General features: G+C 41.5%; 9 protein-coding genes across 9 annotated transcripts; 6 read left to right on the top strand and 3 right to left on the bottom strand.

Annotated features, from left to right (window-relative positions):
- Positions 1–372: 372 nt before the first annotated feature.
- On the top strand, positions 373–816 carry AWJ20_5003 (uncharacterized protein; the record flags this gene model as incomplete). Its single annotated transcript, XM_018882115.1, has 1 exon — positions 373–816. The coding sequence occupies one exon, from the start codon at positions 373–375 to the stop codon at positions 814–816; it is 444 nt and encodes a 147-aa protein (XP_018736524.1).
- Positions 817–2,001: 1,185 nt separating this feature from the next.
- POP7 (Pop7p) lies at positions 2,002–2,637 on the top strand (the record flags this gene model as incomplete). The annotated part of the gene is made up of 1 exon (XM_018882116.1): positions 2,002–2,637. One exon carries the CDS (start codon positions 2,002–2,004, stop codon positions 2,635–2,637), a length of 636 nt encoding a protein of 211 aa, XP_018736525.1.
- Positions 2,638–4,941: 2,304 nt separating this feature from the next.
- Positions 4,942–6,936, top strand: AWJ20_5005 (transcriptional activator xlnR; the record flags this gene model as incomplete). The annotated part of the gene is made up of 1 exon (XM_018882117.1): positions 4,942–6,936. One exon carries the CDS (start codon positions 4,942–4,944, stop codon positions 6,934–6,936), a length of 1,995 nt encoding a protein of 664 aa, XP_018736526.1.
- A 381-nt stretch (positions 6,937–7,317) lies between these two features.
- AWJ20_5006 (uncharacterized protein) lies at positions 7,318–8,697 on the top strand (the record flags this gene model as incomplete). The annotated part of the gene is made up of 1 exon (XM_018882118.1): positions 7,318–8,697. The coding sequence occupies one exon, from the start codon at positions 7,318–7,320 to the stop codon at positions 8,695–8,697; it is 1,380 nt and encodes a 459-aa protein (XP_018736527.1).
- A 48-nt stretch (positions 8,698–8,745) lies between these two features.
- AWJ20_5007 (uncharacterized protein) lies at positions 8,746–11,010 on the top strand (the record flags this gene model as incomplete). Its single annotated transcript, XM_018882119.1, has 1 exon — positions 8,746–11,010. The coding sequence occupies one exon, from the start codon at positions 8,746–8,748 to the stop codon at positions 11,008–11,010; it is 2,265 nt and encodes a 754-aa protein (XP_018736528.1).
- Positions 11,011–11,054: 44 nt separating this feature from the next.
- Positions 11,055–12,350, bottom strand: AWJ20_5008 (uncharacterized protein; the record flags this gene model as incomplete). Its single annotated transcript, XM_018882120.1, has 1 exon — positions 11,055–12,350. One exon carries the CDS (start codon positions 12,348–12,350, stop codon positions 11,055–11,057), a length of 1,296 nt encoding a protein of 431 aa, XP_018736529.1.
- Positions 12,351–13,899: 1,549 nt separating this feature from the next.
- On the bottom strand, positions 13,900–15,216 carry RPD3 (histone deacetylase RPD3; the record flags this gene model as incomplete). The annotated part of the gene is made up of 1 exon (XM_018882121.1): positions 13,900–15,216. One exon carries the CDS (start codon positions 15,214–15,216, stop codon positions 13,900–13,902), a length of 1,317 nt encoding a protein of 438 aa, XP_018736530.1.
- Positions 15,217–16,224: 1,008 nt separating this feature from the next.
- On the top strand, positions 16,225–16,605 carry AWJ20_5010 (uncharacterized protein; the record flags this gene model as incomplete). Its single annotated transcript, XM_018882123.1, has 1 exon — positions 16,225–16,605. The coding sequence occupies one exon, from the start codon at positions 16,225–16,227 to the stop codon at positions 16,603–16,605; it is 381 nt and encodes a 126-aa protein (XP_018736531.1).
- A 314-nt stretch (positions 16,606–16,919) lies between these two features.
- SEC4 (Rab family GTPase SEC4) lies at positions 16,920–17,540 on the bottom strand (the record flags this gene model as incomplete). The annotated part of the gene is made up of 1 exon (XM_018882124.1): positions 16,920–17,540. One exon carries the CDS (start codon positions 17,538–17,540, stop codon positions 16,920–16,922), a length of 621 nt encoding a protein of 206 aa, XP_018736532.1.
- Positions 17,541–17,614: the final 74 nt, after the last annotated feature.

Below are 17,614 nucleotides of genomic sequence, written 5' to 3' on the forward strand. Positions count from 1 at the left end.
AGGATAGTTTGTGCAATAAATACTGATCTTTTAAATGAACTTTCCTCAGGGTCGGAGTTGCATCCCGGTGTGATCTTAACAACAAAGTGGTAATATTCGGGGTCCTCTCACAGGATTATAATGAAGAATGGGGACTTTAATGAAATGCTCTGAAATAAAGTGGATACATTTTTTATAATCTTTCAACACAAGATCTTGTCGTGGAACGATAAATTAGTATTCTACTAAAATCTGTTCCAGCTCCCCCGCTAGAAGCATATCAGCGCTAGATTAATGTTATGATAGAGTTCAGGCTCATTGTCAAAAGCCTCGATTATACGACCAGAACGACAAGTCCCCAGAAATCTCGTAACATACTTGACAGTTATAACTATGTCTGGAATTCCTCCCGCTGTACAAGAATGGCTGGATAAGTATCCTGAGCCTAATAATAAAACACTCCGATACGTTGATAAATCAGAAGTTGCAGAGGCAATTCGCCGTGGTAGCACAGATTTTCTCATAATTGATTTGCGAAAAGATGACTTCGTAGGTGGCAAAATCAAAGGAGCGTATAATATCCCAGCTCAGAGCATATACAACTCGGTTGAAGATCTGTATAAATTAGCTGAAGATTCTGGCAAGAAGACTATTTATGTTCACTGTCGATCCTCCAGGGATAGAGCTACTAGAACAGCAGGTTATTTTAACGATGTAGCAGATAACAATGGGAATACAATCACCACCAAGATTATCCGCGGAGGGATTCTTGATTGGGTATCTGGTGGACCGGAATATACGCAGCTCTTGGATGAATATGATAGCACGAAGTTTTAGATGTTGTCGACATGTGTATCTCCACTTGTACCTCACCTTGGAAGTGAAAGCACTTTAAGAATGTGATTTATAGCTGTATACGCCAAGTAATCTATAGTATTTCAATAACTCCTTCTGTATATACATATGTAATCAAAGAGAGTGCTCGATGACGTTTGAAGCAGTTTCAAATGGGAGCCAGTCACTACGCGTGTTTGGCAAAAGACCCATTTGACCAAGCTTCCAAATACCAGCAGCAACCGCAAGAAGATGGCATAATATGTATACAATCATAGTTGTGAGAATATGTGATCCATTCGTTTTGGACCGTAGGTGCTCGAACTGTTGTTTGGTGACCATGATCTGTTTAAGTGGTGTTACGAAGAACATCATAACAGTCATGGTAATAGGAACAATCTGAAGGGCATTTCCAGACATATAACTCATGAAAAGATTCATCGGCAATGCCTTAGCAGGCGCAAATGCTACTTCCCATGCTTTCTTTACTTTGAGTACCTCCTGATCTACAGGTCGAGCTTTTGAATTAGCAGCCACGGCTGCCTCTTTCTTGGTAGTTGTCTTCGTGCTGCTTACCGTGGTCTTTTCAGTGAATGCGATAGGATTTGGAATATCATTCGATCTTGATGGTTGTGGGCTATCATCTGTTAGTTCCCATGCCACTGTATCATGAAGTGAGCATCTCGCCAAAATGGATAGTAGTTAAGATAGGATAGTCACAACACTTGAATGAGCAACTTACAAAGAATTCGGCTCCACTTGTGCTTTGTACCAAGCCGGTAGCCTAGACTGGGAGTCTGACATGGTTTATATAGATAGGGTGCAATAAATGTTGTGGTCTTGTCTGTAAATGAACTATCGTGAAGCTGCAGGAATGCCGTACCACATCGTATGTGCATTCAAAGACTGTAAGCAAGAGAGAAAAATTGTAAGTGTTACAAGAAACAATCAGGCCCAAGAACCGGTGGGACAGTCCTAAATTCTACAGCTTGAGAAGGATTCAACAATAATTTTATTACATGATTAATAGGATCAGTAACGGTCCAATTGACTTGATCTTTGGCTCATAGAATCTAAGTCACATGACAGTGTTTATGCAAGATCTCACTCGACCTAAGTGAACAAAAATTAGGTCGATTTTCAAGTTCTCAATGCTCACGCGGGGTCCCTTCCTTAAGACTTGTCAATATGGTTTACTCACCGTCATGGCCATCTGAATCTGAAAGCGAAATTTCAGTGACAAATAACTCGACAAAGAGTAAAATCCAAATAGCAGATAGTAAAGAGGTGATGTCGGTATTTTCTAATCTCGCTGCTAAGAAACAGAAGCGAAGGGGAAAGGGAAAAGGTAAAGAAATCAAGGCTAGTAAGCCAGATATTACTCAAAGTAACAAATCAATCAACAAAGAGTCATTGCCGTCTTTAAGACCGGAAATCTCCACAAAAATTACCAAGCGACCACCTCCAAAATTAGTGAAAGAGCTCAAACAGCCGGCCGTCTACGTTTCCACCAAAACACCTTTTGTATCTGGCCTCAAAAGAGTCTCAAAGCATATATCTGATGTACAGAAATTGGGGACAAAAGACTCAATTAAAAAGAATGAACTACACGTTACCGTCTATGGCCTGGGTAAAGCCATTGATAAAGCGCTAGCTATTGGCCTAAATTTTATGAACCAATATTCTAGGGTCGAAGTCCTCACTGGAACAGTGAATGTCGTTGATGAATCTAATGAAGATGATGAAAATGGAATACCAAAGATAAACAAGAGAAAGACTAGCAAAGTGGAAATCAAGATTTATGTTTGGAGTCAACATGAATGATTGATCTAGGGTCCCAAGTGAATTTTACAAACTTCTCATTGCTTATTAAATATACAGCTAGATACTGGACATGAGATTAACTATCTACTAGTGACCAGTAATGCGAAAATAGTGTGGACCACCACTTATCACCCACTACTTCCCAATAAATAATTTTCTTGTGCATCTCAGGATGAGCCGATTTCCATATTCAGCTTTTTTTCACATGCATGGCGAATACTATCAAACTCCTTCAAATCTCTATCGCCTACTTTAGACCATTTTCGAGTTTCATTCAGAAGTGAAATCGCCTTGCTATAATCTCGCAAGTAATAGGCTCGCTCAGCGGCATTCTTGAGATAGTTTATGTCCACCTTATTAGTCTCAGCACCTGAATAGTCTTTGTTCATGAGGAACTTTCTCTATGTTAGCAATTTAAAACGTCTTGTCCTATCTTATACATAAGAAAATGATTCAAGCCGGTTAGGTGAGAGTAAAATAAAATAACTTACACTATCATCTTCTTGTACTGGGGGACCATCCTTATATTGGACCTTCTGTTTTTCGTAATCTTCTTCCGTCTGCCCCTTTCTTTTACGGAACGGATTTTCAAAAGTGGTACTAATGCCATCTAACGGCAAAGCTTCCGGTTGGTCAGCTTCAGACGATAAAGTCATGTTTAGTAGTGATCCAAATCTTTTGGAGATTTGGGTTTTAAGCTCTCTTGCGTGCATGATAATCTTCTCAAAATATAGTCACATGACTGATTAGAGGACAATAGAGCTAGCAGTACTCATTTTTTTTGTATATAAATTTTATCATTAATATGATAATCGACGGGATGATCGTTAGAGGGTTTACAAATGGGATTTGGGTGAATGCTCTGCTTTTTCAAAGAAGTGTATATCTAGAGGTTGTTCAAAATAAACCTCGTTGCAGTCGTCCTTCGGCACTCCGTTCTCATGTATCAGAACAGCGAAATCAACTGTCTCATTAAGGGCTACCATTGGCGAATGCCACGTTCCAGCATTATATGTTACAGCTTGGTCACCAGTTGCTAGAAAAGCTTTGACTGTTGACGGGTCTGGTAAACCATCTAAAATATTAAGTTAGGTGAGAATCGACAGTGAGTGGAGAAAAGACTTACTATTGTTTTTGAGAGAGACGATAACAAGATATGATATTTCAGATTTGTGTCGTCCAAGTGGTAAAAATGTTTGGGTAGAGTATGGATGTCGTTCAAGAACCTTACATTTGTAAACACAGGTGCGGGGGTTACGAGTTATCAGATGCTCAGGAGGGCTACAACGAAACAAATTAAAATTTGCTTGAGCTGTTGACTTGCTAGATGACGATGCATAATTGTTTATAATTGGAGATACTTGGAAAAGTTTTGTGGCAGTTCCATAGTTTGCTTTGTGTTGTGTCATAGCCCTGAGCTGATGCCGAGATGAGATCACACCTCCGAAGGGTGCGAAATTCTCGGGAGTGAGAAGCTCTGCTACTATTGGGCTGGTAACATTTGCCCGAATTATAGGGATATCTGAGCTCATTTCTGATTTTTGATCTAAATATGAGCAACTGTGAAAGTGGGACTTCGATGAATGATATTTTAATGTCTATTGGAAGCTATCATGTAAGAAGTGATTGCCGTGCCCGCGGCAGAGGGCTCTTATCATGCAAGATAAGAGTAGATTGGCTACACTCTTTTTGACAGTTTTCAAAACGTTTTTAAAATTCTGAATAGAAATTAGGGCATGTCCTTTCAAAGTCGACAAATTACGTGGCTCTGAGGAAGTATGTTCAGGTATATTTAGGCATCGCGTAACGTAAAGTAGTGGTGGAATACTTCTCACTTGACCTGCATTACTCGACTACCAGTAGGACGAGATGGTTCAAACTGGTGTCAAATTGGAATTAAATAATTAAAAAAAGTTGACAAGTGTTTGGAAAGCTGTTAATTGAGGCTAAGGTAGCATGTGAAGTGCAAATTTGATATAGATAGGTAGATAAATACATGTAGAACAGACAAAAGAACTGAAATTTTATCCTTAGTTTAATGGCTCATCCACCCTTTAAATTCCACCAGCCCGGCAATTTAATGAACGACTTGATTAAATTATTTAAATGCACTCTCATTCGATTCATTTGTAGAGTGCACAGAATATATTCGAATGATATTGTAAAACACAATTCTCAGAGCACCACCCTGCTTGACTGCTAGTACATACAGCATTTGAGCGAAAGGTGGGGGACGCTCCCCGCATCAACATGCTTCACGTATGTTCACAGACCACGCCTGTTTGATAGACACTTGCTGGGCCAATGGTATCACCGGATCTTACATATCCTAGTCAGAATAGTAAAAGAGCGAGAATCAGTCGGGCTTGCGATCAATGTCGAGCCTCCAGAACCAAGTGTGATGGGGTGCAACCCTGTAAGAGATGCTCAGCGCTTTCGAAATCATGTGAATATTTTTTACAGCGAAAAAAGCGTGGTAGAGGCAGTGAACTATATTCTTTCAAGCGCAATAACCATGATAATAGTGGTAAGAACCTACCATTACCAGTGACGGATAGTGTTGAAGGTTATTCATTTGATGGCTACAATGGAAAACCAATGAATAATGTAGATCAAACTTCCAAAATCTCACAGGTACCTTTTGCAGGAGAGGTGGTTCCTGTTGAGTCGGTCAACCCTCACCTAATGTCGGCTGCCTCGTCGTCTTTGCCAGTCACAGATCTAGATCTGTCTGGTCTAACTGAACCTGATCAGGACTCTACTGATAAACATCCCTCGACTTATTTATTCGATTTTTTGCCCACAATGACTAGTCCAAGGTGGCTCAACATGAGTACTTTATTTCCGACCGAGTTATTTGCTACATCACACTCTCTTCGAAATTTTTCAGATACAACTATACAATATCCTGTTTTACTCCCCATACTGCCTGATCTTGACTTTATACAACCGGAACTCATTAATGACCTGATAGAAGTATATTTTTCCAATAGCGTTTATGGAATTGCCCCGATAATTAGAAAGTCTTCATTGCTTTCTCACCACAATCCTAGAAAGTGTACCCCTGCTTTACTGTTTTCTTTCCTCCTCGTATCGGCACATGCGACAGACCATCCACTAATAAAATCCACGGCGTCTACCCGAGAGCAGATTACTAGTCGATTAAGTGATTTAGTGATTTCTCATATGAAGGCTCTACACTCCGGAGGAACACTAGATGATGTTATAACTTATATTCACCTTGGAATATTAGCATCAATGTCTGAATTCAAGGGCGCTGCCATGAGATGGTGGCATGCTGCATGGGGTTTAGCGCGGTTGTTGAAATTTAATCAGGAATGTCCAGCTCTCGATGAAGAAAAAAGGGAAGAGCAGAGAAGAACGTGGTGGTTATTATTTCTAACCGACAGGCATCTTTCGCTGTGCTACAACCAGATGCCCTCTACTTTAGACTCAGAGTCATGCGACCTATATCTTCCGGTGAACGAAAAGCGATGGAGCAGCGATGAGCCACTAGTTCCTGCAGAATCTGACACCAGTCGTCAGAAGGGACCCGTGTTTAAGGTTTATGATTCGGGACTGTTTGGAATGTACTTGCCGTTGATGACTTTGTTAGGCGGGATTCTTGATCTACATTTCTTACAAATGAATCAAACCTTAGCTGTTAATGATGATGTGCTTGAAATGCTACGAACAAGATTCTCTGCTCGGTTGAATGATTTTGAAACTTCAATCGAAGTCTTTAGCTCCCAGATTCCAGATAATGGGGTAGGGGCATATGTGAAGGCATGGAAAGAGTACTGCCACTGTCTGGTTCATATATTCCACATACTTGTTCAGGGCTATTTGGATCCTATCGACCTGTTAAATTCTATAGACGATCTTATTGGTACACCGGTATTCAAAAAATGTGTAGATCATGCCATTGCGGCGGCTAAGTCCATTGATTCTGTTCTTATTTTTGATCCAGATCTTCGTTTGATCCCATACTTTTTTGGAATTCAACTCTTACAAGCAGGGTTTGTGTTGCTGTGTCTAGCCGACAAGTTGGGAACAGAAACCTCCAAAGAAGTCCGGGATGCGTGTGAAACACTTGTTCATGGTCATGAGGTCTGCATTGTGACTCTCAATACAGAATATCAGCGTAATTTTCGCTCAATTCTCCGTAGCGCTATTCGGCCAACTGTATTACCGGGCATGGATGGCGTTACAACGGAGCTCGATGAAGCGCGACACCGCCGACGTGAAGTTCTTGGACTCTACCGCTGGTGCTCAGGTGGTACTGGTTTAGCTATTTGATCTGTGTATAATAATAACAATAATAATGATAATAATTTGTATATGGTGGCTGACGGAAAGATTGGCTCACTTCTACGTAGATCTAGATAAGTGCAGATCAGCTTATCTTATCTTCCTGCAACATCTGAGAACCGTTCTGCATTCTGAGCATTTAAAATAACCGTTCATTATTGTGAATCGATAATCGCAGCACATGGTCATCACGAATTGGCCAGGATCAGAGAGAATTACTGAGAAAGGGGAGATTATTTTATATATCAGTTGCAAAGATCTACTTTACAGATTTCATTGCCACATTGGCTATAGCTTGTCTTACAAAGATCTTTAGATTGACTGTCCTATTCAGTATCTTTGCATGATATTCTTAACCAAAATCTGAATATGGCACGACCACAGGATGGCTCATCAGAATCTTCTACAACTCCACCTGCTAGGAGTTTGGACCTGGAGAGGTTAGACATGCCTTATCTACATAGGCCTGAATCTGTCAAGTCCAGTAGCAGTCTGCAAAGGCGAACAACAGGTGGCCCGCAATCCCCGATATTTTCAGCATCATCATCCTCGCTCCCCCCTCAAGATAAGCGAGACTCCCGCGGATCCCTAGAGGGACGAACAGGATATAGTATAAGTGGTCCAAGAGCATCGATGGATATATCCTCAAGAAGGATTCGTGATACATCACATCCTATAAGAAGGGATAGTGCTGTGTCCGTAGGGACTGTCTCGAGTGTTGCATCTGCCCGAGCTCCTGTACCCCAGATAAATTCTGAAGTCGACTTGAGTATCGTGAGTCGGAAGCTACCACAGGAGGATGACTTTGACGAAGAAGAAGACATATTGGAATTCAGACTGAATAATGCAAATTCCGGAATTATAAAATATAGAGACTCGACAGAAGATGGGGTCCCAGAGTTGGTTCGATACTCCACATCGTCAAGGAACAAGAACGGCTCTAAACCAGATTTAAGAGAAAACCTAGACGAGATATGTACGACCAATTCTGGTAGTTTTGAAGGGTTGGAAGACCCTAGTTCAATTGTACAGCCAGTTGGTAAGTCGACGGCGGCAGAATCGGAAACTGTACAGACCCAGCAGGTATCTGAGGCAATGTTCTCGCAAAGTTTAGACCCACATAATGCCCAAACCCGTGATCCAACGTTACCATCGGAATTCTCTCATCAAAGTGCATTGATAAGTGAATTTGCTCACCTAAATGAGCCTCATGAGTCGAAAGTTGGTGATGGATTGTCAGAAGATGAGGAATCAGGTTGGCAAGATATGAAGATTATTGGCAGCTACGAAGTGTATGATGACAAGGGTCAGGTAGTTGTCCATAAGTCAGCTGATTTTGACAATGAAGTTGACCCACAAGCTACACTTACCCGAGAAACTCTGGGACACGCCTCTGCTGCCACCGGTTATACCCGGGTGGCCATGGATGATGATGCGAAGAGCGTAAACTCAATGGATGAAAATACAGACTTTCTCTTTGGTGAGGACGACTTGGAGCGGAACCCGCTATCTCAACTTCAGGCTACCAAGGACATGTTGACTGACAGTCAAAAGATTGCCTATATTGGGCTTTGTCGTTTGGTCATGAATGGCATGGCCGTAGACCTCCTGCAGTTAAAGGGGGCTCGACAAGTGGCAACAGCCCTTACCAATTCTCATGAGAGTATGGCTATGTGGGGCCAGAAGATGATGATCCGCTTGTATGCGCATATGGATATAGGACCAGAAGGTAAGTCAGTTGCTTGGTGAGACCGATTATTTGCTTATGGAGCTATCTAACATCATTCAGAACAAATAATGATAGAGCAGTTGTCACAACACGGGGTATTACCTTCTGATCTATCCCCTTCATTGTTGAAGACTGCTAGGGTCAAGAACCCAATGGCCAAAGGCGCCCATGGAACAAAGATTATAGCAGAAACTGGAAATGAGAGCGAGAATAATAATATTAAGGCTAGCGACATGAATGTACAGAGAGCAGAGGACTTGAAAGATTTACAAACTTTAGACATTGATATAAGATGGACCATTCTATGTGATTTGTTCTTGGTCCTGATATCTGACTCCGTATATGATTCTAGGTCACGAACATTGTTTCAGAAAGTCGGCAAAGAATTGGGTGTTTCAGAGCTGGAAATTGCACAATTCGAATCGAAAGTCACAGACGCACTGGAGATTGAGGAGGGAAGTATTCAGACTTGGGATGAAAGTGAAATAATGGAAGCAAGGAGAAAACTGGCATTAAAGAAAAAGTACATGTATGTTGGCTTAGCTACTTTGGGAGGCGGACTTGTAATCGGTTTATCTGCCGGACTGCTAGCCCCAGTTATTGGTGCTGGCCTTGCTGCTGGATTCACGACAATTGGTATCACAGGCACCACTGGTTTCTTGGCTGGTGCTGGAGGTGCTGCTGTAGTTACTACCACGGGTGCTGCCATTGGTGCTCGAATAGGGTCAAAAGGAATGTCTAAGCGTATGGGACATGTGAAGACTTTCGAATTTAGACCACTGCACAATCATAAGAGAGTTAACGCCATTATTACGGTTTCAGGTTGGATGTTAGGTAAAGAAGACGATGTTCGGTTGCCATTCTCTACTGTAGATCCGATAATGGGGGATATTCTTTCTGTACTATGGGAGCCCGAGATGTTGCAATCTATGGGACAGACTATCAATATTTTAGCAACAGAAGTATTAACCCAAAGTATTCAGCAAATTTTAGGCTCCACTGTTCTCGTGGCATTGATGGCATCTATCCAGCTGCCTATGGTTTTGTCGAAATTAGGCTATCTTTTAGATAATCCTTGGAGTGTGTCGCTGGATAGAGCTTGGAGCTCGGGACTGATCTTGGCTGATACTCTTATAAACCGTAATCTAGGTGTTCGTCCTGTCACTTTGGTTGGGTTTAGTCTAGGTGCAAGAGTTATATATTCATGTTTGGTAGAACTGGCTAGAAGAGGGGCATTTGGGCTGGTTGAGGACGTTTTTATATTTGGTGCCCCTGTGGTAGTAAAACGCAGTCAGTTCCTGCTAGCAAGATCTGTTGTGAGTGGTCGTTTTTTAAACGGATATTCTCGTAAAGATTGGATTTTGGGGTACTTGTTTAGAGCTACAAGTGGTGGTCTGGGAAGGGTGGCAGGTCTCGCTCCGATCGAAAATGTGCCTACAATCGAGAATTATGATAATACAGAACTGGTGGATGGACATATGGGTTACCGTAAAGCTATTCCAAAACTTCTTCGTAACTGCGGCTGGGAAGTGTTAAGCGAGGAATTCACAGAAATCGAAGATCCTGATCCAGATAAGCTCAGAGAGAAGCAACGGGAGCTGATAGTGGAATTTGATCAGGCTAGACGGCAAATGGAGGAGGAAGCCAAAAACCAGAAGAAGGCAAGCGGTAAATCGAAATTGTTTTCCTGGATGAAACCCAAAAAGAAGGAATGGTGGGAAATGGCTGATAAAGATGCCAATACAACCAGTGAGGCTTCCGAAAATGCGCCGCCTCAAGCAGATGATCAAATGAGCGATGTCATTTTTGATTTGGATGCTATAAAACAGGAAGTAAAAAATCTTGAGCAAGTGGAACAGGTGAAAGACAATGCGAAGGTTGCTGATACGATCCAGGTGAATAGTTCATACACTGAATTCGAAGAATATGACCCGGGCCAGTTGAATGGTGAAGGTGAAGATGTGCAGATGACTTTTGATGCATTTGAGGATGATGAGGTTGAAAGGAACGGTGGGAAGCCTGTCTATGGCAGCCAAAGTACTACCACCCTTCCCAACCAGGATTCATATGCACAACACTCTCCACATAGTAGCTCTTTGCAATTTGGAGCTAGGGAGGCAGAGTCACAGCTAGAGCCGAAAGGAAATTCTGATGTAACTAGTCACGAACCTGCGCCTGTAGAATCATCGCGACCAAAAGCAGATAGAGTTTCACTGGAATCTACTAGTCAGGATAATAAGGACGTCAATACCACAGCCAACATTAACACTAGGTATCCAGAATACGAGGATGAAATTCCTGATGAAAACAACATTGTAATGACTTTCGATTAATTTAGACAATAGTAGCATTAAATAGATGATAATCTCTAGTATTTCTATTCTATACCAAATGTGGACCGTTTATCCCAAAATGCAAGGCATGATTTGTGTCCCTTGGCATTTGGATCCCACTCTGGTCTAGGAGACCCCTTCACAAGCTCTGTCCTAGATAGCCCACAAATTGGGCAGTACTCCTTGCCGGGTACTGACTTTGAAGACACGGTTAAGCGCGCATCAAGACTGGGAATATCAGAAATCATAGAAGTTGTGAGCAACGATCGTAGCCTGACACTTAGCTCTTCTTTCCAAATTCTAGCTAACTCTCTGCTTTCTTTATCAGCCAAAGCCAACTGGGCTGCATCGATAGCTGTTCGTGACCGTCCGGTCATGATACGACCAGCGATTGCTACAGCCTCAAAAAATCCTGAAAGGAATTGCTTGCTTTCTGGGCGAGCAATCGTTCTTTTTTTCTGCAAGTAGCTGATTGAAATCAAATCGTTTAGAAAATTATTCAGAGATGCAAAAACATTCGTCTGGAAGTATGCAAGCAATACATTTGGAGAAGGGATGTTGGAGGCTTTTGAAAACTCATCAAAATCATCGAAAACTTCTAAGCTTTCTTCTTCCTGGAACTGTTCTTTTTCTGGCACTAGTGGTCGCGATATTGCAACTTTATTCGAGGGATTTGAAGGAGCCAAAGAGGTATCCTTCACCTCCGGCCTCAACTCTTTATTTTGCTGAGTTGAGGGCTCGCTCGGACCTGGCAAAGCTGACAAGATGTTATTCCACTGGTCCAAAGTAGTTGGTTCGGTCACTTTTGTTACTCCCGACTTGTTCTCTAAATGTTGGCCGAATCGCATTGACGACGAGAACGCTGAAAGTTGAGTTGCCTCATTCTCAATTGAAATCGAATTCGTTTTCGTTTTAGGCGTGTCCCAACTGGAAGGGTCTTGAGGTTTTGGTGGGCTACTGATATGGACCTCACTTTCAACAGTTTGAGTTGGCGATGGAACAAAATCAGACAGTCCCAATAAGTCAGGCTGTAAATGTGGCTTCTGGACTGACGGTTGGTTCTGATATGAATTATTAATACTCAACATCGAAGATATATTGACATCATCTGGATATATATCTTGAATCTCAGGCTTATGGAAATCTGGCTTGGTTTGAGGCTTTATGGCATCATCATATTCAACGAATTCTCCGAACCCTTCATCTTCGTCATCATCATTGGGCGCTTTTGTATCTCCCTCCAATACATTAGGGGTCAAGTGAAAGCCATCATTTTTCGAACTATTCAACACATTGCGCTTATCAAAAAATTCCAAATCTTCAATTGATAATCCTCCCATGTGTCCTCTTGAATCTTGATGCCTAGAACCAGGATGCTATGTTGTTTACATAGCTTGTATACGGCTGGTTCAATGTCTGTATCAGTGCATGACCTGCCCTGAACTCTGTACCCCAGTAATCTTGAACCAGAGTTAGAATGTTAACGGCTAGGGCCATAAAAGTTGGCAATGACTGCCTTTGCATTAACAGAGGAACGGCACAGAGATCTTTCTTCTCCACTTTTAGGGGGTTGCAGACGGTGGTTAAGTCAGCAGAACTCTTGCCTTCAAAAATCACACCTCACTATACCTGTAAGTATGTTGTTGTGGCACTTAACGTCTAAATCAAATACTAATCTACAGCTTTATCATCCCAACAGTCATTGCACTCACTCTCATGGGATATCCCACCAAGAAATATATTTATAGTTAAAAAACCGTGGAGCAGTTCTGTTCGAAACGCAACAATTGATCTTATTAAGCATCTGTCCAGTGATTATCCAAAAGTTAACATAATAGTCGAAAATGATGTAGCCGAAGAACTACAAGATGAAAGGCAACTTACCTCAACAATCTTGTTTACAGGAACGGACAAGATCTTATATGAGAAGACCGATCTTCTAGTCACTATTGGCGGAGATGGAACAATCTTGCATGCAACCTCGAAATTTGCTTCGGGAGTTGCACCACCTGTATTGAGTTTTTCTTTAGGGACTCTTGGATTTCTATTGCCTTTCGACCTCAAAGATGCGGCAGGTGCATTCAAAAGTGTCTATACTTCTCAGTCGACGGTAATGAATAGAATGAGACTAAGGTGTGATATCCATGGCCGTCAGCATGGAGTCATTCATGCAATGAACGATCTTAACATTCACAGAGGTTCTGATCCCCATCTAACAATGCTTGACATATCTGTTGATAACCAATTTGTTACCCGTGGAATTGCTGACGGGGTTATCCTTTCTACTCCTACGGGATCAACGGCATATTCCCTGTCTGCAGGAGGTTCCATTGTCCACCCCTCTGTACCTTGTATTTTGATTACCCCTATCTGCCCACGTTCACTGTCGTTTCGACCACTTGTATTCCCATCAAGCTCTAAAGTCTCAATTTGCCTTTCACCTCATTCTAGGGGGCTAGGTACAGAACTCTCTATTGATGGTATTAGTAGAGGAATGCTTCATCCTGGTGATGAGGTCACTGTAGAATCTGAGAAAGGCGTGAACAAAGGCATTTGGTGCGTGGCTCGCACTAACGGAGATTGGGTTAAACATGTAAACGAGTTACTCGGATTTAATCATTCATTTGGAAGCAAGGCATCCCTATAGGCATTGTCGCTTTTCTTTAAACATTCCAGCAATAATACCAAAATTTATTAGTCAACAGATAGAACATAGTTGATTGTTAGATAGTTTGTAACCTACCCTAAGTAAGGCATCATTATATGAGTTTTATTTATTAGACATAACGAAATCGGCCATGGTGTTGTTAGGAGTCGCTAGAGATAAAAGTTGCACAATACATACAAAATTTATAAATATTAGCTTACACAAAATTATACAATCAATAATTACAACTGCATCGAAGTATCGCCATCCACTTCCTTATAATTAGTGCTGGAAACCTTTTTTCCTCCCGTAGAGTCTTCATCGTCGTAAAACTCATTTCCAGCTTCAACACGCTCGTCATGCGCAAATTGGGATCCACCTCTTGTTTCTTTGGCCGCTTCAGTGTCTTCTTCTACATCGCCCTCATCAGGTGCATCACGAGGAACATCCTGCATCTGAACAGATGGTGCGAACTTTGTACGCGAAAGGTTTTGGAGAACCTGGTCCAGAATCTTTTTAAGATAATCGGGCGAGTTAGCATTTTGCATATTCGAGGGGCGAACTTCAAGCCTATAATCAGGTCCATAGTACTCATAGTAGTCATTATAGGGGATTTCAGGACCTAACTCCTTACCGACCAATAATCCAGTTTCGAACGCCCACGTTCTGCTAACATTACGCATGGTGTATCCACCACCACCTAAAACTAATGTTGGCTTTCCAAAAGATTTCACGAAGTTTACACAATTTGCGTGGCCATGCATACTTAAATTAAAACAGCCCAATCTATCACCTGACAGAGAGTCACCACCACATTGTAGAACAACGGCACCAGGTTGATACCATTCCATGATAGCCGAGATAACAGGTTCGAAAACACTCTTATAGCTGCGGTCGTCAATACCATCTCTGAAAGGGAAATTAACAGCGTAATTCTTTCCTTTGCCAACACCAATATCCCTTAATTCCCCAGTTCCTGGAAAAAATTCTCCATATTTATGAAAACTGCAAGTCATGACACGATCAGTTGTATAAAACGCCTCCTCAACACCATCACCATGGTGAACATCAATATCAATATACAGTACTCTGGCATGATATCTTAGTAGTTCAATAATACCCAAGACAATGTCGTTCAGATAACAGAAGCCACTTGCTTCGCTCTTTTTGGCATGATGTAAACCGCCTGCCCAGTTAACCGCAATATCACACTTCTCCCTGTTTAAACGTGCAGCACCTTCCATACTACCACCACCACTGATACCGCAAAATTCAAACAGACCATCAAATACAGGACAGTCATCTCCAACATTAAATTTCACTTGCTCTTTGGCAAATAACTCCATATTATCTGGCGTAACGCGTGATAGGAAATCTACATACTCATCGGTATGAAATTGACACATTTCCTGCTTTGTAGCCGGTTTGGCTCGCTTCAGATTGTTAGAATTGAATCTATCAAACAAATGCACTCTCCTGCGAGTCTTGAAAGGCCCTAAACTTACGTAAATTTCCATGTGCTTATACAATCCATAATTCATTATCAAACTATGAGCCATTCTTATTCTATGAGGCTTCATAGGGTGCCCAGTTCCATAGGCGTAATTACCAACATCAGCTAATAGTTGTTAGTTTCTTTCTTGAATGTATTTCAATTCCATCACCCAAAAATTGTTCTCCTAATCTTCTGACTGAATAATATCGATCAAAGTCTAGATGGCTGAAGTTGAATTGAATCGGCACTTACAGTCATAAAAATAAGCCACTCCTAAATTTTGTTAGATACTTGTCATTTCCCCTTTTACTAATATGCAACTCATTTCTCAATGACTTGAGCTAACTTTTACTTGGCCCAATGCTAATTGATTGTGCCTACTTATGTCGTGGCTTACTTACTCTTCTTGTCAGACTCCTTCAGAGTGAAGGGGTCTAAAGGAGCTGGGAAAACCATTATTCCAGGTACAATTATGTCACTACCGGTCAAATGGTTCAAAAGTCCTGCCTTAGACTTCCTCTGGTTGTGTTGTACTCTCTTACAATGCGATTAAGAACAGTAAGCGATGGTTTGTTCATCAGAGTCCAGCAGTCGAGGGCGCATTTACACTAGCCAGTTATCCAGTGCAAATGCAGGGTAATATTTCTCATATAAACGCGGGCGCGGGTCGATAATAGAATTGAGCATGTCACGTGCATAGGGAAAGGGCACATTTATGCCCAGCGACCAACCAAAATGTAAGAATTTCATTGCAGTAATCGGTCCAGAGGTTCACGAGATTCCCAGTCAAGCATTTGTTTGGGAGCTTAGTACTAGAGATATTAAACCGAATGCGATTCACCAGACTGCTACAGCAGGCTAAGGCCACTACAAGACGGTCTGCGTCGAAAGATGTTTTCCTAAATATCGGTGGTGACGATATCTTGATCAAGAGTGCTACTGGAAGTATGTGTAGACGAAATGAAGTATAATTTGCTATTCATTATAGTTCTTATCTTCTCCAATGCTAGGGATAATAAGTTTGCGCGAACATAATTGACATTGCACGCTCGCTTGTTGGTCTTAATCAGAGATGTGTACAGTTTTTCATGTTACTAACACGAGCCTAGATCCAACTGGTATCACCGGTATTTGGCAACATCCTAATCCACGACCAGCTCTTGTGAAGGTTTATGAACATACTCTATCGTTATTATCGTCTAAATTTCCCACCGAAAGTGTATACAGACAATCAGTAGAAAACCTTACTAAGGCACGTAAGCAAATTGTTGAGGAAAACGAAGTTGGAGAGGTCATTGAACAAAAAATTGGTGCTGGTCTTATAGAGGAAATTCTCGAGCAGGCTGCTGAAGAATTTCGCTTAGCTGAGTACCTGGCGGATCAGAAGCCTTGGGAAGAGCTCGAGGTCAAACCTTCGGAAGATCAATGGAAATATTTTGATCGTTCTGAGTAGGCTGTCGTAAATAATAATAAATTCTTAGCATCTGTTTATATTGGAATATTTCGAATTCTATGAAGTAAACCAATCATTTCAAAATGCGTTATTTTGGCCGAAGTACGCGACCCTGTGATATGGCAAGTGTAGTCTCTTCAAAAATTCATTGCTCCACACGCATACACAGATAAATTAATTAATGAATATATGTTTCTACTGAAATTGGCTAAAATAAACATAAACCTCTCGATTTGAATGCTTGCAACAGAGATAAAACGGCTTGTTGCATCAAAACATCCCAATGAAGTAAATACATCATAGGAGTTCGACGTCTAGCAGCACTTACCACCAGTCCCACTGTTGTTGGCACTGCCAACGTTGACTGAACCACCAGTCGTGGCACCATTGGCATCAGCATTGTCAGAGAACATCGTCTGCTTGACTCTTCTAGCCAATGAGAAAAATGTATCTTCTACATTATCGTTTGTCTTTGCGCTTGCCTCAATGAACGGGATTCCAAGTTCATCAGCCAAAGCCTGACCTTGCTCAGGAGAAATAACTCTCTTTTCGCTCATATCAGACTTATTACCAACAAGAATCAAAACAACATTCTCACTAGCGTGCTGCTCAACATTAGAATACCATGACCGAATATTCTCAAACGACTTCTCATTACAGACATCGTAGACCAAGAGAATACCCATAGCTCCTCTGTAATAAGCTGTGGTAATAGTTTTAAATCTCTCTTGACCGGCAGTATCCCACACTTGAAGTTTTACTCTCTTATCATCGAGATTAATGGTACGAATCTTGAAATCAATGCCAATGGTGGTGATAAACGAAGGTGTGAATTGGTCATCACAGAATCTAAGCAGGAGACATGATTTACCAACTCCGGAGTCTCCAATCAATAGGAGTTTAATAAGGAGATCATAGGTGCGAGTGGTAGACATTGCGGGCGAATTTAGTAGGAAAAGTCAGACTATAAACAATTAGCGGTGATAGCTGAGCAATCTTACTTAATATG

The sequence above is a fragment of the Sugiyamaella lignohabitans genome, chromosome D, assembly GCF_001640025.1.
Source record: "Sugiyamaella lignohabitans strain CBS 10342 chromosome D, complete sequence".
NCBI lineage: Eukaryota > Fungi > Ascomycota > Dipodascomycetes > Dipodascales > Trichomonascaceae > Sugiyamaella > Sugiyamaella lignohabitans.